This window comes from Vanessa tameamea, chromosome 23 (assembly GCF_037043105.1).
Source record: "Vanessa tameamea isolate UH-Manoa-2023 chromosome 23, ilVanTame1 primary haplotype, whole genome shotgun sequence".
NCBI lineage: Eukaryota > Metazoa > Arthropoda > Insecta > Lepidoptera > Nymphalidae > Vanessa > Vanessa tameamea.
Genome location: NC_087331.1, coordinates 6,045,620 through 6,069,033, shown reverse-complemented (window position 1 = coordinate 6,069,033; position 23,414 = coordinate 6,045,620). Strand labels below are relative to the sequence as shown.

Sequence of the window (23,414 nt, the reverse complement as noted above, 5' to 3'; positions counted from 1 at the left end):
TGAATGAATGGGGTATGTAAGACTTACTACGACGACGACGATACACTAATACATAACATAAAAAAGCGAAAATGTTTTCGCTGACGTCACAGGTAAAACAAATGCTGCACGACAAACTTGTACATACGAGTACATGCTCTTCGATCAAACGTTGTCAACAGATTATTACTATCATAATTATTAGTAATTATCTGACAGTATTTGGTAACACTAGAAAGGAACTTACTTGGTGGTAAGGCTTTGTGCAAGCCCGTCTCGGTAGGTACCACCCACTCATCAGATATTCTACCGCCAAACAGCAGTACTCAGTATTGTTGTGTTCTAGTATAGCTACAGGCACAAGGGACGTAACATCTTAGTTACCAAGGTTGGTGGCGCATTGGTGGTGTAAGTAATGGTTAATATTTCTTTCACCGCCATTGTCTATGGACGGTAGTGGCCACTTGCCCATTTGCTAGTCTACCGATATCATAAAAAAACGAAGTTACCAGGTCCAAAAAATCAAAATGTAATTTTAAAAAACATCGAGTAAATACGACATGCACTTAGGTATATACTCTTTGATATTTAAATTACAGTTACTTCAAAGATATCAATTGCGATGAAGTTGAAATAGAAATGTACAGACGACTAGAAAATTTTAAAAAAAGCAACTAAAATTTACAATTCATTATAAAATAGTATAACATCAATAAAAGTTGCCATACTAAAATTCATGCTTGGTATATTATGATTAATAAAAATAATTCCACATAGCAACAATTATAGATCTAATCACTCATTAAGGAGCGCTCCTCTACGTTTTTTTTTTTTTTTTGATGAAATATTTAGTCGGACGGTTTGATGGCAAGCGGCCACCGACACCCATAGACCTTGACGCCGTAATAAATCTTGAACATTCCTTACATTTCAAATGCCACCAACCTTGAAAACTAAGTTATTATGTCCGTAATGCCTGTTGTTACTAGCTCACTCATCCTTCAAACCGGAACACAACAGTGCTAGGTACTGCTGTTAAGCGGTAAAAATATGATTAGTGACATACCTACCCACACCGGCTTGCACAATTATTTATTACAATTAATATTACAATGCGGCTATTACATTTCCCACCCTGCAACACCAATGCGGTGTCATGGATACACCCGTGGCAGAATTTCAGCTGAGACATGAAAGTTTCCTCGCGATATTTTCCCCGAACACCGAGCCCGAAATGATTTAAAAACTCAAACTAGGCACGTTTAAAATCAGTGGTGACCTTTGAGTAATATTTCCCTGTTCATTGAATATGATGATGATATCATCCTGACCGTTTTCGGCCACGGTCAATCTTAAAGGAAGCCAGGCAACTAGTACATACGTACATGTACAAGTGTGTACACAAACACAGTTGCATTATCTGTCCCTTCCACTCTCACTTCCATAATCCGATGGAACGGCTAATCTGATTTGACTGGAAAAAGTTCAGGCGCAGGACTAATGGGACTGGACATTACGTGGTTTGGGACGTACTTAATCCTCTAAGTTTCAGACTCCGAGCTATTACTGGGATTTTTTCAGAAAAGAGAGTTCTAATTTATACAAGTTACCCCTACCTTCTCTCCGTCTCTCCATCGAATCTTATAATGAACAACACTAGCAGACGAAACGAAATTCGATTAATTTGCATAAACGGGGTATTCATTTGAATCACGAAATTAGTAATTACTGGAGATGATTATAGACTTTATATTTATAAAAATAATTATAAGAAATATTATCACAATTATATAACGATCAGTTTTATTGAGATAAAATATTTATATCACGAGCGAACATTCAACCAACATTAAGCTGGAAAACTCTCGAATATTTTTTGTAGTATTCAAAACATATTTTATTGACCTCTTTGGTCTAGTGGCTAGCTTATAGCAACGAATTCCCGGAAAAAAACCTTCTGATCTTGAGACATTTGGCTTCAAATCCGCAGTTTATAAAAAGTATTTTCTGTTGTGTCACGATTGACACATTTACAACACTGGATAGTTTAGTTTGAATGCGGAATGTTCGGAAATAATATTTATATTAGGTTTGGTTACGTTATTTATTAAGGATAGTTTCCGTATATATATCTTTTACGAAATGTAAAATACACGCGAAAAGTAACTCTACTTACGTCTTAACTATTTTTGTTATTGACATTATTTATTTTTGACAGAAATATTGCACGACTTATGATGCGGAGCATCAGAGAGAGATTTACGATCGAAAAAACAACGCGATTCGGCAATAATTTTAGTATTTATTAGTGGATTAAATCGATATAGTTAACATACCGTAAAGAAATGTAAAAAAACAATATCAGAATAATCAAAAACAGTCAATCAATTGTGAAACCAGAAAACACTGTAACTATTGAGATAAAAATCGCTTATTGAGTTTTTTTTAATATACCCCTTTCAGTAATTGTTTGTTCTTGGAATATATTATAAGGACTGGGTTTCTGATTTCGACCTGAGACTATAGAATATACAGCCAAACATGCTTGCCACTATACCAAAAAGTTTCAAACAGTAATATTTATATGCCATGAAACTAGTATGAATGAAATCACATCCAAATATTGTACATCTGTGACCAAATCCAAACCGCGTCGGCTAGGTAATTAATATCATTGGAATGGATTGTTTTTGATTAAACTTCCCACCTGTCCTTTTCGCACTTACTTATTATACCATCTTCTATCTCTTTTAAACTGTGAAAGGGCAATTTGATTGACGCTATTGCATCGAACTGAATAGTATTTACTTTGTAAAATGTAATTTGTCTTTTCATTTGAACCCTTTGTTTGAAGTTCATTATTTCCTTTGAAATAATTAGTTGAATAAACAAAGTTTTGCTCCTAAAGTTAATAAGACAAGACGGAGACAGAAATTATTTATTTCTTTGTATAACGCGATTGATTAATGTTCAGCTACTATGATCAAGGAACGATTCGTTTTCTTACGAACGGTTGAATTAGTAACGAGGCGTAATAATAAGGCGTCACTTTAAAAACATGTAAATTTAAAAATTTACAGGAACGAACGCATAGTTTTTTTCATTTATTTAAAAATATGCTTTATTCAAGTAGGCTTTCACAAGAACTTTTGAATCGTCATTGAACAAACTGTATTAATTAAAGCTACCACCGGTTCGGAATGCAGATTCTTCCGAGAAAAACCGGCAAGTAAACGCAGTAGTTACTCTTTTTCAACATTTGAATACAATTACATATGCATATAATACATTCTGCCTGGAAGTCAACAAGTAAAATGCCTAACTTGGCAGATAAATGGGTCATCTGAGGTTAAATGATCTGATTTTCCTCGATAGTAGGGCTTTGTAAGTGTTTTGGTAAGTATCACCCCCTCATCAGATATTCTGCCATCAAACGCAAATACTTAGTATCGTTGTGTTCCGGTTTGAAAGGTGAGCAAGCCAGTGTAACGGCACAAGGGACATAATATCTTAGTTCCCAAGGTTGGTGGCAAATTGACGATTGGTTAATATTACTTACAGCGCCAACGTGATGACCACTTAAAATCAAGTGGACCAATCACACGTCCTATTACTTAAAAAATAGACATTGGTTTTGTAAGAAATATTAATCAACCCATTAAACGTCAATGCGCCATCAACCTTGGGAACTAAGATGTCAAAATGTGCCCGTAGTTAAACTGGCTCACTCACCCTTAAAACCGGAACACAACTATACTTAGAATTTCTTAGGCAGTTTGTCTCGTTACACGTAACTCAAAAACAATCGATCACTGTACAATACTGATGCGTTTCATAAAACAAATCAACATAACAAAACATACATACACATAATACTGAAAAATTTGTTTGTTTTAAGGGATATTAAAAATTACTAAATGTGACGTCATCATTGAAATGAGTTTCCTAATTGTAGCCTATAAGTCAATAGAATTTGTATAGTCAAACTTATATGTTCGATTTGTGAATTAAAAGTTTTTCTGGTATACTTGATACCGCTAGTATCTTTGATACTTGGCCTTACGTGCCAACCCATTCCAATAAAATCAACATATTCAAATACAGTAACCAAACTAAAACTAAGGTAATATTCACATTATAAAAGGTCCCGCCTAAAATTGACAAAAATATATTTATTTGAATGTAACCTATGTTCCAAATAGTTTCTAGTTCTGTTGAAAATATTATGAACACCAAACAGTGTTTTTTCTACTAACCGATACTACAAAGCGTTAAATACTCAGAGTTGACCAAAGAAAGTTAATTAAAAAACACCATACTGATAAGGGAAAATCACGCCTAAAACTGAAAATTTCGTAAAGACTGAAAGTTAAACAAGAATCTTCTTAAAGCGAAGTTTACTGATAAAACTGGATGTCAAACATCGATATCAACCTGGTTGTTTCATCATTTTAATGAGATTTAGATAATATCACCTTATTTTGAAAGTTATATTAAATAAGTTATTTTTCTTCAATATCTAAACGGATCTTATTAAAAAGTTTTGATACCAAAAACTTTGATAATGACATCGGTACGAGGCCGCAGGCATGATGAAGTGGGCTTAATTAAATCGACGTGTTATAACATTTATTACAAAATTATTCGAATTTCGAATTAAATTACTTCGAAATAATGGCAGTACCTCACTTGGCTTAGTGAACTGTAAATGTAGTAACTTAAGCTTAAAAAACGAAGCAATTTCGATATTTAAAAATTATTTAATACATGATTGTAAGATTCCATTCTAATGTTAAAATAGGTATATGTCATATACAATCCATACGTGCAAAGTTAACGGAATTCCAGACATTAATATATATATTTTTTTATGGTATAGTTTGGCGGACGAGCAAATGGGCCACCTGATGGTAAGTGGTCGCATCTTTCTGTGCAGGCTTTGTTTATTGTCTTCCGATGTGGCGATTTAAAGAATGGTGAATATTTCGTACAGCGCTTATGTCTGTGAGCGGTGGTGACTACTTACAACTAGGGCTCATTTGGGAGTTCACTACCTATATCATAACATATATTTACTACCTCACAATAAATAACAGAGTATTTTTAATATGCTTTTATTTAACAAAGAGAAGAGAAGAAGATTTCAGTCATCATCGTCATCTTCAGCAGGCTGTATATTAAAGCGTGAAGATGGCTGAGGCTTCAATTCTTGAGGTTCCTCGACGGAGGGAATCCGGTATGCCATCAACGCTGCCCCATAGTTACCAATGCCGGTATCCCAAAATACTATCTGTAAGTAAAATGTGCACACTTGGTTAAAATTTTATAATAAAAAAAAAACTATTTACAAACATAAATTTGAATTGAAAGACCAGAAGAAAAGAGATAGTAATATAAATGAATAACGTTAAAGAAGGAGACAACAAGCTTAATTGTGTTTTTGATATCTCATGAAATCTTGACAAGATAAAAAGCAATATAAACTTAAAGTTAGTATGGGAACACTTTAAATCAACTTAAATACATATTTTAGTACATTTGTCTAAAAACGAGAACGTATTTTCTCTCAAAACGAAACGAGGAAATATGTCTTCGAAACTAAACGGAACTGAGTGGAAAGTGAAGTGAAAAAAACGCAAGTTAGTAAGAAAGGGCAATAGCCTGTAAAACTAGAGCTATATCTTCGCAATCAAACGAAATACAAAGAGATTAAACAGCTACAAATACAAAGAGATTTAGCTACTGCTTGTTCGTGAAGATGAAGCTCCAGTCGACTTACAAGCGAATTCGATTCAAGTCGTAGAGATTTCTTTCGTCTATTTCGCATTTCTTTGAATATTTAATTTCTATACATTTTGGTATATTCTACAAACGAATTCTTCAATCGATATGTGACATAAAATTATACATAATTGTATTTATTGTTTGAGGATAGCTCAAGTAAACCACGATGGCCCAGCGGTTAAAACAAGTGACTTGATCGAGGATAGAGGGTTCAAGTCTAGACAAACAACACTGATCTATCACGACTCGTGAGCTTAATATTTATGTAGTGAAGAAAAACAGGAGGAAACGTGAATAAATTTTAAAATCCGCTTTTGAGCAGCGTGGTATAATAGGCTCCAAAATCTTCTCCACAAAAGAAAAACGTCTGATCCCAGCCGTGATATCTATACCCTGATTAAAAGTTGTTATAAAGTAGTACTTTATCTACTCTATTCTACCAACTAATAGCAGTGATACCTTCCCGATTCTATTCCAATCGAACTTCGACTGTTCATCACAAAAAACTCATCTTAATCGAAACTGTATTCCAATTTTACCTGTCTATATCGATTACGATTACGATTTGACGACCTCCGTGGTCGAGTAGTGTGTACACCGGTTTTCATGGGTACGCCACTCCGAGGTCCCAGGTTCGATTCCCGGCCGAGTCGATGTAGAAAAAGTTTATTAGTTTTCTATGTTGACTTGGGTCTGGGTGTTTGTGGTACCGTCGTTACTTCTGATTTTCATAACACAAGTGCTTTAGCTACTTACATTGGGATCAGAGTAATGTATGTGATGTTGTCCAATATTTATTTATTTATTTATTACGATACAATTGGATCGTTGCGTTAGTAAAATAATAGGTATGTGCCCGATATATCGAAACACATCTAAAATCGGATGTCGTCGGAATATCAGATGTCATCGATTTGATGTTGAGCGGTAACCGTATTCACCGCATCTAAAAAACTATGAATATCATTCTGGTACGTCAAACCATTTAACGTACGATATCATTAAACTCATGAAATATTCGTCCTGTCTCTCTTTAACTTCACAGTAACCCATCTGTGAGAATGAGATGAAGCGAATGTTAAACCGATTTCGAAATTTCATGTCTTTCTCACAATCCGTACAGTTTAAAGTTAAACAAATATAGGGCGATATCTGAAATCGGATGTCAACACCGATATTTAATCCAAATTTTTGTTACACAACCGATGTCACATAAATCAAAAATCGCCCATGCCTATAAAATACGCAAACGGCTGAAGATCAACGATTACGTTTCCATTCGATATCGATAAAGTATCAATTAGTTAGTAAAATTAAAATTCAGCCAGGTCCATTAAATACACACAAAAATAGTAAACTCACTTGTTCATCGATAAGGTATCTCACATAATAGAGCTCGTGGTGTTTCTCAAACCCAAGCTCATCGGCTATTTGTTGGCTCCGACTTGTTGTGAATATACCCGTAACAGCTGGAACACTAGCACTCGCACTGAGAGCTATTGCCGCCTTTAACATCTCCTTCCCTATACCTGAAATAATCTTACTCATATTATCATACATATGTCGTTCCAACTGTTTTCGACCACGTCGGCAAATTTCATAGAACACAATTGAAAAGTGCGGTGCATATAATGCACAAGTATGTGCTCAAACACAAGTACGCTCTTCCTTTTCTAATTACTATAATCCGACGGAACAAAAAATTTAATCAATTGTTTTAAATGTCTTTCGTTGCACGGAAGTATAAACCTTTGTCTGTATTTTATATGAGAACAAACCGGGGACATTTTGACCCACCCTCTAAACCAACAAGGCAGTTATGATAGTATAAAATAATCTGTTGAGTGTTAGAAAGTTAATGACAAAAATTTTTAAGAAACAAAATATACAAATCAAGCTACATCAATTTATTATATACAAAGTAAAAATCATGAAGGAAGGGAAGTCGATGTTGATTTTCTACAAAGAGATTTATAGTGAACAACGTACATCATTATATTTACTAAGAAATTTAAAAGAAGTGACTTGAGACACCCGATTGGAACAAAGTTGATCTCGTTTTACATTATATATGTATTATATAACATACACAACAATCCCATGTGAATTAAAACAATGTGAAAAAATAAGTATAAATCATTTCGTATAGAAATTTTATACAATAGAAGTAGAAAGAGAGGCAGAAAAATAATGTGAAAGGTCGCCTGAAGGTTATGGCAACACTTTTTCCTTACGTGTCGACATCTGACATCTGACAGTTTACTCTACTGTAAGCCGCGTAAAATAAGTTCGTTCCAATAAACTTATAGTGTTTTCGTAATTAATCATTCAACAGTGGGCCAGATTCTACTAACATTTGGTTATGAGACCTTTGGCCACCTTATAGTAAATAGTCACCACCGTCCATAGACAATGGCGCTGTAAGAAATGTTAACCATTCCTTACATCGCCATTGCACCACCAACCTTGAGAACTAAGATGTTATGTCCCTTGTGCCTGTAATGACTCACTCACCATTCCTGAACACAACAATACTGATTACTGTTGTTTGGCGGTAGTATATCTGAGTGGGTGGTACCTACCCAAAAAGGCTTGTACAAAGCCCTACAACCAATCTATTTTTACAAAATTCAACTATTCCTCACAAAAATCTCCTCTTAATTGTAACTGAAGATTAATTGTACTTATTTATATCAGTTATGATACGATCTCAATTATATTCAGATGCAACATCGACCGAACCGCAACTGGATCGTTGTCTTAGTAGAATAGTACAACGGCCGCACAGTAACGATTTCGTTTTGATTCGATTGCGGTAAAGAGATACTTTGTTAGTTTAATTGACGCTCTTCGTCATTACTACACGGATTATGAATTGACACTTTAAAATTTTCCAAAAGAATAAAAATTATATCTTACCCCTATGACGATACCTTGACTTCAAAGCTAGAATATAAATCTTGAAAAAGCGTTTCACACCGAGTTTTTCAAACAAATCAACAGGTGTCTCGATATCTTTATAGAATTTCATCACAGTCGTGTACTTCTCGTTGTAAGTTATCTTGACTCGGCTAAACGTTCGTGTGAAAGCGTCTAAAATGAATTTATCATTAGTCAAAAATGTTTCAAACATATTTAGGTTGACCTCTGTATTAATTAAAAATATTTTAAATAAAATTTAAATAATAAATTTAAAGCTCGTGTAACTCAGAGCACGTGAGTGAAATAAAAAGTTAATACGTCCAAAATGTTGATATCAAATATAAAACAGACATATTACTGTAAAATCTGTGGTTGCGGAATGAATAACACGACATATTTATTTCATAAAATATTCTTAATTTATTCGTAAAGATTACAATCCTTAATGAATCATTATTATCAATTATATTGTTACTGATTCGAGGAGATCAAGTGAGATTCTATTTTCATATCTTACTAATATTTGAAATAAAAATCTTAATTTTGATTGCTAACGAGTAAGGAGTTCGACGTTAAGTATCGCCTTTAATATTATTTTACAATCAAATTTAATTTTCAAATTCAAAAAATCACGTCCAAAAAGAGTTTCATTGGATTATTTTCCAAGACTCGAACTTATAAGTAGCTTTTTTTTTAAGCCAAACTATATTGGACTAAACAAATTCACATTAATCCCTGTATTTTCCCTCGATACTTACACACGATTTTTATAAGCATTTTCTAAAAAGTCTCAGCAATGCTAGGGTTGGCAACTAGAGAATTGTAAAAAGTTGCTGCATATTGTAGTTCTTGAATTCGATATATACTTAGGACAATATTAATTTTTCGATCCTCCAAATCTCCACAGCCATATTGTCCGTTCCTTTGGTGTATCCGTATATTTCTTGTTTGAGTCCAATAGTGATCTGCCAGCGTGTTCCATTGTCAATAAACGATTCAACTTCAACCATGCTCCCGAGTTATTTATTAAGCGCATTGGCAACTTTGTACAGTCTTCTAGTATTTTCTATATGTAAATTCATTGACGCCTACCCAATTTTCGTATCATCAACCGAAACAATATCATGACGTATCACCCCACCTTTTACTCGTCCCTATTTACGATAACAACAACTTTCTTTAATACAGACGTACCCTATAGACTACTTTGAATCCAATTTATGTACAAATTGCTCGACCCATGTCATCGAATGCGAGCAATTTGGTATTTTCTTAAATGATTCTTTAATATAAACCGGATTATGGCGTATATGATGCGCGGATAGATTATATGCTGTAGGTTACTAGTACTGGTATAATAATGTTCAGTTAAAATGGAAAGCCATTAACACCGCGTATGTCAACTTTTAATGTAAATACTATTGTAAATGCGAGTTTACTCATAAATGCATTGTAATGCTGTTTCATTGCAGGAAATGATGTAAGGAATGAAATGTAAGGCCGCTCAATTAAATTGCATTGAAATATTAAGAAAAACCAAAGAGAAACCGCCTCTTTTAAGGACACATCGTATAAAAAATATCCAATTAAATCCAAGAAATGGTTAATATTAATTTCGTCGCTCTCTCTTAACTTGTACTCAACCTAAAATCCTAAAGCTGAATCGGAATTTCTTTTTCGTATGCAGTAAAAAGTTAGGCTCCGAGCAGTCAAGGAACCCGCCCGTAATGTTACGGCCGACACAGGAATCGAGTTCTACGCGAATCGATACAATTGATACGCAAATAGATTTCGAATAGTTGCCGGGCTGGGAACGATTTTATAAAAGCATTTGTTGTTATTCTATGATATTCTTCGTCCTACGCGCTAAATTTATCACTTTTCTTTTTCCCAAATTTTTGCCAACTGTTTGACTTTCAAGCTGATATTTAGATCAACCAATTCTTCTTCTTTGAGTGCCACTCCGACTAGAGAAGGTTGGCAGTCAGCTTAAATGCTGACGATAACTAGGGAATAATAGTGCAGTGGTTTCCCCTTGCCTTCTGCACCAGACATTTTAGAGGTTACTTGTACCTCAAGGTCGCTGCTTCCCTTTTCCAATCACTGTGTTGGATGCGTATGGTTATACCGCCATTGATCGGTCCCCAGGGCCTCGTCTGTTATCTAGCAGGGAGCACCACGTGCAGGTGAGGTTGGCAATTGGGTCGGATGAGATGGTAGTTCCGTTCCCCCCTTACCCCCATCAAAAGATCAACCAATGGTGTAAATTAAACCACAATGATAAAAATTGTTGCTTTTTATAGCTGGTGTCAATTCAACCTCGATGAATGCTGAACGGCTCCGTAATTTTAAATGGAACGAACGAGGTCTTTCTACATTATGCCAAAATACGTCTTCACGAAACGTATTACGAACTAAATTTATATTTATGATGATTAGAACAATCAATAATTGACATACTTTTCTCCTGTATCCTCATGATGAGTACTCCAACAAGTTTGTCAGTGCCTTCCTTAACAGCAGCTATTGACATTTTATCCTTCATCCAGATCCTAACATTGTGGACGAACTCGTCAACTCCCTCTTTATCATCGGATATTTTGAGAGACCTGTATGTTAACTAAAGAAATTAAAATTAATTATAATGTATTAGAAACGACTGTGACGTCATTATAGATACAGTATGTTAATTATCTTCTTAGTCTAGTCTGCCTCGTTGATCTAGTGGCTAAATTATCACGTGCTATTATAGTGCTCTCAAGCTATGGCAGTAGGTGAGGCATTCGCGTGCACGTCTTCACGGAATATCTATCTAAACAAATAGCCGTAGACAATAATATATTTCTATTCTTTGGTTATATAACAATTTTTTCAACAATTATTTATATTTATCTCGAACAGTTCACGGTCTTCTTATGGACGAGTTACTATGATACATTTCTTTTTTTTTAATAAATAAATATTGGAATAAAACATCACACACATTACTCTGATCGCAATGTAAGCAGCTTAAGCACTTGTGTTATGGAAAATCAGAAGAAACGACGGTACCACAACCACCCAAGACAACATAGAAAACTAATGAACTTTTTCTACATCGACTCGGCCGGGAATCGAACCCGAGACCTCGGAGTGGCGTACCTATGAAAATCGGTGTAAACACTACTCGACCACGGAGGTCGAGTCGAGGAGGTCATGTATGTATATATATTTAAGCATCTCAATTTGTATCAGTTGTCGTAACTTCAACCATGTTCACGCTTTAAATATGACACTAGTCTCGCAATATTACTTAAGTACTAAACAACAAAATGTTCTTAAAACCTAATGCTAAGTACTGAGCCTAGAAAATAGACACCACTGAGTGCTCATTTTACCCGAAATGTACTGAAATGTACTGAAAAACTTAAGTTTTAAATTATATTTAAAAGGCTTTATTACTGACAACTTAATGGATCCCCAGAATAACATCACTTTCATAATATGTTATAATTCATAAGCTTCTTTACATGAAATTTTATTCCAAATATTTAAAAATAAATTACAAAAATTCTTCATATTATTTCATAAAATTTAAAGCTACCACATATTTGTTCGTTTCTACGGAACAAAGGCTTGACAAGAACTCGCATAAATATTTTATATTCCTCACTCACTTTTAGTGCAATGAGGACTCAACACAACCACTGCAACCACTCTGTGGAACCAGCTTTCGCCAGCGGTTTTTCCGGACCGATACGACTTGGGAACCTTCAAGACAAGAGCGTACTCATTCCTTAAAGGCCGGCGACGCACCTGCAAGCCCCCTGGTGTTGCAGATGTCCATGGGCGGTGGTAATCACTTTCCATCAGATGAGCCTCCTGCTCGTTTGCCCACTTATATTATATTACATATTCTATACTTATTTACTGTATATTTTTTTTCCTCTCAGTATGCCAGGTGAAATTCCTATTTCTTTTATGCGTAGTATGTAGTAAGGCATTCCAAAAAATGACCATGACACTATCAGAAACAAATTCCTTACACGTACAACGCACCGTCAACCGTAGAAACTACGATGTGACGTACCTATTTAAGGAATAATTTCATTGTTATATTTTTAATGAGAAAAATATATTTTCGCTATTGCATTAAAGTATAAATATTAATAGTCAAAAATCTACAACCAGTTCGAAAATAAATACCTCGGACCTTAGAAGAACCAGCGAAAGAAACTCAGCGGATTCTTTTTTATATGTCATGTTTTAAATTTATTGTTTTCATACAAGAAAAAAAAATTTTTTCGCTGAAAACAGCTGAGAGATGATCATCTTATTCCCAAGATATGTTATCAACTAAGAAGTCATTACTTTCGTAGCACACAAACGCTCCTTAACGAGTCGATCTTTTAAATGTTTAACCGCGAGAACATTTAGGCCAGACATCACGAAAGCAACACGAAACACTTCAAAACTTTCTATTTGGGTTACTTAATATAAGGCGAGGTGGACTGGCTCGTTGGTGTAGTAGATAGTTTATTAGGTACTGCAACCCGGCTTCAAACTCTAAGTGCGATGAGTTTTAGATATCCAGCCGGTTTTCGAAGGTTTTCAATTATAGTACGATAATGGCAACTATGTCATCGTAGACAGCAGGCCTTCGCGATCAGACGCGAATCGTCTACGGTATTCCACCATTGTGTCGCAGACCTGGACTAACAAAAAGCACACGACACACTAGGAAGCAAATGTAACAAAGTTTTCCGTGGCAAGTAAAAAACTCATATCCCGACCTTAGTTTAATTTATATACCTAGATGGAGACACACTGCAAAAGAACTAAAACAATCACGCCAACTTTACTTGGTGTGCTTGAATGTACCTGACATTTGACATTCGCTAAACATCATACTACTTTACTAGTGTGCGTGTACTTAGCGGCCAACTTATGCCTACTATTTTTTTCGACGCATTCTCAGCTTTGAAATTCAGACCATCCTTAGATAGAAAAGTAGCTAGTTTAACCGCCATCGAACCCGAGATCATGGTTTGTACGGCTCAAGATGATAAAAATTATTGAGACAATGCCTTTCAAATAATAAGTTAATATTTCAACAAATAATATGATGTAATAGCATTTGGACATTTACGTAATAAAAAATAGATTTTCTCTTGATGGAGCTCATTGAACGACTGGGTGCTACCCTAATGGGACGTCGCTCGCTTATGGCAAATATGACTAACTGCCGAAAGAAAAATATACTGTTCAATGGCGTTCAAATGTAAATAAATTACCAGACTATATTATTAGCAAGGAAAGTATATATATTTAAAAATCGCCTTCATTAGGCCGTGCGATACGGTCGCGTCTGGTTGCGTCGAATGATTTGTCGTATGGCGGAGTGTGTCCGAAGTGAGTTGGCAGAGAGGACGTTGAGATTCGAAAACATCATTTTGACAAATCTAACACCCGCAGCAGCAAAAAGGACGTATAAGATGGTGCACAATAATATGAATCGTAGAATGAATTAGTTTTAAGTTAGTCATAGTTTAGTTTTTATATTATATAGGGTATCCTTACGAGAACTACAGAATAATTATTAGCTAATGTAACCTCTTTTTATAAATGTACTTTTGTAGTACCCGCAGCTTTATTGACCTACCTACATTAAATTTTTTTGTTTTTCCTTTTTGTTATAAAATGACTAAAAATATTTTTTTTATTGTAAATATGTTGTGTCCTAATAACCGAAACTAAAGTAATTGTAAAATATAAAAACGAATTACTTGATCTTTATTATTATTCCAGGTAGTTGAATTCCGAAACATATTTGTATATTGTTGTATTCCAGTTTGAAGGGTGAGTATGCCAATATAACAGATACAAGGGACATCTTAGTCCCCAAGGTTAATAGTGCATTGGCGACACAAAAAATGGTTAGTATGTTTTACAGCGCCAATGTCTATGGGTGGTAGTGACCACTTACCATCAAATAGCCCATTTGCTAATATTTTTGTACCTTGGCCTCGATGCACTTCTGTACGCAATGATACACTATTTAAATTATTTTGTCTTTCAACAATATGAGTACCCACAGTAAAGACTTAGCACGATCATATGGAATAATGAACTTTATAGGAAACATGCTAAAATAAATCATGTGCCCTTAGTAATAATGTATAAATCACCGTATCAAAAAGTCAATCAAATTTTAATTCATTCGTGTCGAGGAAATCCTTTATTCGACGATTCAACAAAAGGAACGATGACAATAGAACAACCTCAATTTGAAAACGCATTTTTCATTGAACGATTTTCCTGAAAATAATTTAATTAACAAGTCGAAAAAGATTTGGCAGATTGAATTTTGTAAAGGTTTATTAAAAAATTGCAAAGATTCTCAGAGTGTTCGAAATGTAATATTTAGGAATTTTGTCGAGTCCGAAACGATTCTGAAGGAAGTTCTCTCTGTGGTCGGAACACTTGAATCGTAACAGATTTGGAATCGAATATGGGCAAACATGAAAAAATATATAAAACACTGTCACTTGTGATATTATTACCTAAGAATAGAGGAGTATGATCGTAATAGCTCTAAATTTTTTCCTTAAAGGTTCTAGTCCACTAGTGGGACATATAAAGGCCATCTACAATCTTTAAAAATTATATAAAAATTTTCTAGTATTTATATATTGTGTTAGTCTTATGTTTAAAATTGATATGAGTGTTATGTTATAATACTTTACTATTTTGAATATATCTTCATCATTAAAAACAATATCATCACTATAAGAGTCACACTTTGGGGTGGCTGAAAGAAATCACTAATTGATGTAAATTTTCATTTGTAATAAATTATTTTCATAACAAATAATTTTAATAAAAAAAAACAAGAAGTTTTATAGGACACCTGGCTAGAACGAAGTTGGTTTCGCTATATATCATGATTAAATAACAGACAATGAAATAAAATTGTCACTAAAATCCTGTGTGAATTAAAGCAAAAATAAAAAAATACTTATAAATAATATAATATAAAACAGTATAAAATAGACGCAGACAGAAACAAAGGAAATAGAGCTTAAGGTCTACGTAAAAGAACTTCTTTTCAAAATCAAATCAATATTTAATTTGCTTATGCACTTTTTTTTTCATATTAATATTTTTCCCTCTATCCAAGTCTCACAGTGAAAAATTTAGTAATTCATGGTTAGGTAGGAAACAATGCATGCAAAACACGGTAACTATGAAATAATATATTATTTATTAAAACCTACCCGACATTGTACGATTCATAAATATGTATATCGAGTTAATTTTACGTCTATGCATGCATGCACTACGATTCGATCATACGTGAGGCGTGTGATGCGACGTCTAATAATGAGAATGTTACGTCGGATTGGAATGCGAAATTAGGACTAATCACTGACGTAATAGCTTTCCTGATCTATGAATAGACAAATTGTACATTGTCTATGTATTGTCAAGAACATGAAATTGATGCTTGTTGTTAAGTATCTTTCGATTCGGAATTTTTTCTTTTTATGTCTGAATGTACAATGATAAATTATTTATTTATTTTTTAAACGACCTCGAAGCAATCATTCCATTCTCTGACAACTATAAAGTTGTTAATCTTTGTCGGTTTTGTTAGCCTCACAAAAGTAAAAAGAATAACATTTTCTGGCATCATGTTGTAAAACCGTATACATTGCCCTACGTAAGAATTACTGACCCTGTTTAGTCGTGTAATATTTTCAATTTGTTCCTTGTACTAATAGTGCATCACAATTTCTCGAATATTTATTTATATTTTATATAATCGAGTAGAAGATACCTTATAATTATTACAAAGAAAACTTGTCCACGGTTATAAATATATATTATTATACTATATATAGGAAGGGCAATCACGTGACCCTTAACGAATTTTCATTGAGGATGATTACGATATATTTGGCTTACAATTCCATGTAATCCTAAAAATCTAAATCAATATACTTTTTTTAATTTTTACTTCATATTTTATTTATTACGAGTCGACTTTATAGATATATATATTTAGAAACTATTCGATTCAACCCTCTCAACATCTATACTTTTTACGTTGACAGTACTTTGTCAGAAAACTTCACGCACGTCCGAACAACTACTGTACAGAGTTTCAGCTCAATCGAATGAACGATGCGTGAACGTGATCGCAAAGAATACAAATAAAACAAGCATTACTTCATTTAAGTGAAGCAATGCTTGTTTTATAAAACTAGCGGCCCCTGGCGGGTTCACTTGCATTAAGCATCAATGCTTCTGTATCGTAGCGTATTTTTTCCACATCAATAAGTAAGCTGGCGAATGGACCAAATGGTAATTAGTCGCTACCATAGAAATTGACATTATAGAAAATATTAACCATGCTTTTTTCCATATCCGTTTGTTAAAAAAAAGCATTAATAAATACGGTATAAATAAAAAAAATGCATGTATAGCCCTACTTGAAAAAAATAGATTTGGATTTTAGATCGCAACTTCGCCACCAGCCTTGAGAACAAAGATGTTATGTCCCTTGTAAGGGCACCAAGTAAGGCGTTCTTTCCTTTCGAGGGTAAGTACCAACAAGCTTCCGTTTAGATTTTTCTTTTGGCTTTAGGCAAACCCATTTAGGCAATTACCATCCACCCATGACAGATTATACTGCCAAATAGCAATATTTAGTATTTTTTTGTTCTGGTTGATTATAGGTTGAGTGAGCAAGTGTAACTACAGGCACAAGAGAATTAACATCTTGGCTACCAAGATTGGCGGTGCATTGGTGATGTATAGAATGATTAATTATATCCTCAGCGCCATTGTCTATGTGAGATGGTGATCTTACTTATCTATCTGGTGGCCCATTTGACAATCCGCCTACCTATGTTATAAAGTTAAAAAGATTGTTAAAAAGATATTATGTTCTAGCCAGTGTTCATCTCGTCTTATTTTTCTAATAAAAATATATTAACATATAATCTTCAACTAAACTAATAAACCTTTAGTGAGATTGTTTTTTTTTTATTACCCCTTCAAATTCTTTTAAATAAAATTTAGATTTTACTACGAACGATCCGTCTTTTATCCGGCTGTTATTTAATTAAACATTTGGAAATCTCCTGAAGCATTTCGCTGATTGCTTTTCATTATTTTATGGATTCAATTTCGACTATTTCACAACTCAAAGCCCTCGAATCTTATATATAAAAAAATAATGTATTCATTTTTGATTGAATGATGAACGCATCGTTTAAACGGTTGAACCGAAACTTTGCACAGTCATTGTCCAAATTCAAAGTTAAAGATGCCGTCGATATCTCGGCTGTCTATCTAAATTTTGCGTAAGACAATGTCCATTAACTCTTCTTATAGATATAACTTTCCTTCAATCATTTTCATCCTAGTTTAACTGTTCTCACCCGTTCTTACGAAGTTTCTTTCAGAAAAGGTGAAGGTGAGAGAACAGGATCGCACAACCACTCTGTGGAACCAGCTTTCACCGGCGGTTTTTCTGAACCGATACGACTTAGGAACCTTCAAGAAAAGAGCGTACTCTTTCCTGAAAGGCCGGCAACGCACCTGCAAGCCCCCCGGTGTTGCAGATGTCCATGGGCGGTGGTAGTCACTTTCCATCAGGTGAGCCTCCTGCTTGTTTGCCACCTCTACCATAAAAAAAAAAAAAAAAAAAAAGGATAAGACCACCTGTGTGCACTATTTTTATGATATCCGTATCCGGCCAACTAGCTACTGGTGCTGGCCCTGAGGCTCGGAATAAACGGCTTTGAAAGATAGCCACTAGAATCTAGATTTAGACCAATGAAGCAGTTAATAGTATCAACAATAGGACACCTATTAAAAACAAAATATTTTCAATCTTTATATTATATATATCAAAAATACTTACCTCTTCAGGTAAATAATGGTTCTTTAACAACCTCACAGCGTCCTCATACCGTTTTTCCTGTAGATCCTCAAAACGTACTCCGCAGGGCACCCGACCCCAGATTGAAGGCGCTTTAATTCTCTCCTCCAATAATTTCATCTTCTCAACTTCTGCTTCTGCACTTCTTGCCATACTTTACTGAAAAACGTTAAAGTCAGCTTAAAAAAGTCGAACTTATAACAAAAAACGAATATGTCTTTAACTACTCAATTGAACATTTTGAAATTATGCATAGTTGTATTCCTGGTACAGAAAAGATCACGAGGGCTGAACTAATATTTATATAATTATAAATTGATGTTGTCTATCGTTTTTGTTTCGAAGATTTTTATTCAATTTCTTAAAAAACTACACGCAATGATTATAATGTAATTTTAACCAATTACGTCTAAGCCAATTATTCTAAACGAAGACTAGCCAGCTGTTGAGAGAATCTGTCCGCTATAAATCTCTGCTTACTATTGGTGTTAATTAATAGTTGCCGTAAATCGAAAACCCTCTTGCAACCTTTCGATAACGATCTTCTCTAATATTGAAATTTATAATTCAATCTTACCTAAACATAATCTAGAATCCTTGTCCTAGGTACTCAAAACTTTCGGATGCCTTACCTTTGATCTAATCTGTAACACCCTCTTTGTTCTACGTAACTACCGCCTTTATAACTTATGTAATCAAACTTGACACCGCAATTTTGTAAACTGATTCACTAAACCTTTGAGGTAATATATATATCTAAATAAATATAGAACCAAATATAATTGTCGTTATTTTTGACAAGCGACATATTGACGTCAAAATATTTGACGCAGATTGTATAAAATTTTATTTGATATTTTTGGCTGAATGGAGAAAGCCAGTGCCTCTTTTAATTTTCTTCTAATAATGTCTTAGTTATGAAAAATATCTGGGGAATTTCATTCATCGTATATTTTACCTTTATTGGTAAACATTCTTGTTTATGTATTGCTGATTAAGTAACAGTCTGTAGGTATTCCACTTTTGTGCAAAGGTGCTTTTTAAGGAGCAGGTTTTTAACTAATTCACCACGCTGCTACAATGCTAGTAGATTTTGTTGGAGTCGATTTGTGGGGCCAGATTTACGTACAAGTCATGGAGACTTTTTCACGACGTTTTATTTTGCAGGCTAGCATGAGATTCAATACCATTGGTACTTACGGGGCTTATCTCATCAGCCGAGCCATCTCGGCTGATAACAAATTTATTTTATATCTTAACACGTATTGTTAGCAACATATTCGACAATATCATTTAATTTAATATCAATTGAAAATCCTGATTCATTTATGTAAAACATTAGAAAATTTTGATAACAAAATAACATTTTCAACTCCAAAGATAAAAATGATACTAATATATATAAAATAATACATTCGCGTCGCTTTGACGGGCTGGTTCATTTTTCGCCCAGATGATCGGAATTGCGATACAACGAAATCTTGCTAATATTCTTGCCATTCCACGCGGTCACGATTTGTAAAAAAAATATTATCAAGCAAATGTATAAACTTTACCTTATATAACCGAGATAAAATATCATTTTTTTTATTTTATAATTATTTATTTAATATTGATAATTTATTAATAAATAAAAAGTTCAAAACTTTATCCATTCCATTCCAAAAATCTTAAGGAATGAGAAAAATATTTCATAATTTACAGCCACAGAGTATATCTGAGATATTATTGTCACAATTTCAAGAACGCTTCTAACCTTTGCGGTAAAATTCATTTGATGTTTCATTAAATATTTTAGAAATACATTTAATTGTATTTTCTCCAAAAATGTTAATAATGTTTTGGTCGAATGACTAGCTTGTACGGCTGCAGATTAGTAGGTTCCAGATTTGATTCCCGGGTCGGAACGATATACGTTATATTGAGGTTTTCTCTATCTTCTCTTATAACAAATAATATTAGATACCACAATACTTTACAAAAAAATCATTTTACAGTACTGGATATACAGAATATAACAAATCAATCATACACAGATTTCTTCACCAAGTTCATGTTCACCGCGAGCGGTAATTTCTCGGATATGAACCCGCAATCTTCGACTAAGATTCACGCAACCAAACCACTGGACTCTACTAAAACAATTGCGTATAAAACACGTATTTTAATCTATTACTTATATAAACGATCCAGTTGCTTTCTTAAGTGGTATTTTATCACCAGCTAGTCTGATCTACACAAATGGAATTTTTCCCTCTTTTTTTTTTGAGGTTTAGAGATTTTCAATCCTTCTTTTGTTCGAATAAAACCGAAGTCGAATTCGAATTTTATGGCTTTAAATATTCATCTGATTTCCAAGTATTGCGCAGCGTTTTACCGAGATTTTTGTAGTATTCCAGTCTAGCGTCGATCGAATGAATTGCTCTTTAAATACATTTACGTCCTATATAAATAGTTCGAACTGTTAGTTGGTAGTAGTTAAACAATTAAAGAACCCTAACATAAAGAATATAATTATGATTAGTTTACGTCACTTGTAGTGGGGCTTTTCAGTCAGTCTAGACAAAACGGCAGTACTCAGTATTGTTTTGTACCGATACCAGTGAAACTACAGGCACAAAGGATATAATCTATACATATAATAAAATTGGAGTGTATGTTTGTAATATTAAAATAACCATTTTAATTATAATTTTAAAATAACCATGTTAATTTAAAATCATATATCCTATCATAAGTTTCGAAATTTGTAAAAATCTGTTGAATAAACGCTTCTTTTGCGACCAACTAGTAAATAATAAATAACCCACACAAGTAGAACAGTGACGATTAAAGCAAGTAAAACCTCGTGACTCGGCAAGTATTTAAAATAAAACGGAACTAAATATGTCGTTCCTAACTAATTTGCGGGCACCCTTATCTAAAGAGGAATCTTGGATACGGGTGACGTTTGATTAAATAAAGGGACAACCTTCGACCCTACGCTTACTTATCTGATAGAATTGTATATACAAAGGTTGTTTCAGGTGTCTCTTGGTTTATATTAACAAATCCTACGATCAAGTCACTTTATTACAATCGGAAATACTTACTTACTTTTTGTACTTTTATCTCTGATTATAAAAGCGCGAGGCGGTAGGAGCGCTCGGAACATTTTAGTGTAACGACAAAAGCGGATGTCCGGTATAGATCAGTGATGTCATGCATATTGTTACGAGACTAGCCCTAGCCTCCATACGGTGCTACGTCATAGGATATTATAATTAATTATATCATTAATAATATCATATATTATAAATATATACAATTATTATTGTAATTAATTGATCAATAATTTGTACAACTTTAGTTAATATTATTTTATGGGATAACATTTAATACTGGCATGTAGCACTATTTCTTATTTTAAAAATGATTGAGCTGTCATAAGGAAAACAATTGGAGGATTGTGAGGGATTGTAAAAGATATATAGAGAGATTGGAGCATCATTGTAAAAAACATAATTTTATTGCCATCCCGAACTACTGAAATTACAATATTTAAGTTCGAATTTGGATAGGTACGTATACAATAATATGTTTTATAGGTTTCAGATAGGGTTACGAATATGAAATTATTTCGGGTAGTTCCAATTACGAATATGACATTATTCAGTAATTGTAAAAGAGATAATTACATGTAGAGCCGAGATGGCCCAGTGGTTAGTACGCGTGCATCTTAACCGATGATTTCGGGTTCAAACCCAGGCAGGCACCACTGAATTTTCATGTGCTTAATTTGTGTTTATAATTCATCTCGGCGGTGAAGGAAAACATCGTGAGGAAACCAGCATGTGTCTAATTTCAGCGAAATTCTGCCACATGTGTATTCCACCGACCCGCATTGGAGCAGCGCGGTGGAATATGCTCCAAACCTTCTCCTCAAAGGGAGAGGACACCTTAGCCCAACAGTGGGAAATTTACAGGCTGCTAATGTATGTATGTAATGTACATGCTAAAAATTTGACTTCATTTGTAGGGTATTGTTTTTGGTATTAGGTTTTTGCTGAATTCGGTTACGATTTTGGATACATTTTTATTTCGGATATTCGATAGCTTCCGTTACTGTTAATATTCCGCCGTCAAGGTAAGCGCTTTCGTAAGTGAATAGTTCTACAGTGCAAAGCGACGCGACTTCTTCGTCGAAAATGGTGACACTCATTATAAATATACTATGCTGTACTATATTAAATATTATGTTTTATATATATCTACAAATGTTTTTTTGCTTGAACGCGTATCACGCAAAAACCGCTGATAATTTTGACATGAAATTTCAATCATTATATTTCGTATGTTTCAGGGAAGTTATTTTGCTAAATTAATGCCACAGCAACACATGACCGCGTCTCCGAATATGTTATTAATACAATTAATATTTCGTTGAAATTATTTCAATAGATTCAATTTGTCATGTGTGCCTTTACTGTAAAGATAAATTGACAGCGAATAGATATAATGATCTTTTTGTTGGATTTAGATTCAGTAGTCGCTTTGCGTTTTATATAATCTTGTAAAATCATTCTGTTCTTTTAAGAGATACTGTAACATATTTGAGTAAAGTATGTTGTTTTTTATATAGTTTAACTATTATATATTGATCGAATTTTAACTTTTAATTTATTTTAAATCTATTATATGACTATGGATGGGCCGTATGCGGTTTAAACAAATACGAAACTAGTCCGAAAATTCGATAACATTAAAAAATCGCCTAAAGTTCGGCCGAACTTCAGTTCAATTTCAATTTCGCTGCGGT

The 23,414-nt window shown here is 33.9% G+C and overlaps 1 protein-coding gene across 1 annotated transcript; it reads right to left on the bottom strand.

The window, feature by feature from the left end:
- Positions 1-5,113: 5,113 nt before the first annotated feature.
- Positions 5,114-18,775, bottom strand: LOC113401863 (uncharacterized). Its single transcript, XM_026641934.2, has 5 exons — positions 18,599-18,775; positions 11,146-11,305; positions 8,683-8,856; positions 7,126-7,292; positions 5,114-5,269 (listed from the first exon to the last, which is right to left on the bottom strand). The coding sequence occupies exons 1-5, from the start codon at positions 18,767-18,769 to the stop codon at positions 5,123-5,125; spliced, it is 819 nt and encodes a 272-aa protein (XP_026497719.2). The 5' UTR covers positions 18,770-18,775; the 3' UTR covers positions 5,114-5,122.
- Positions 18,776-23,414: the final 4,639 nt, after the last annotated feature.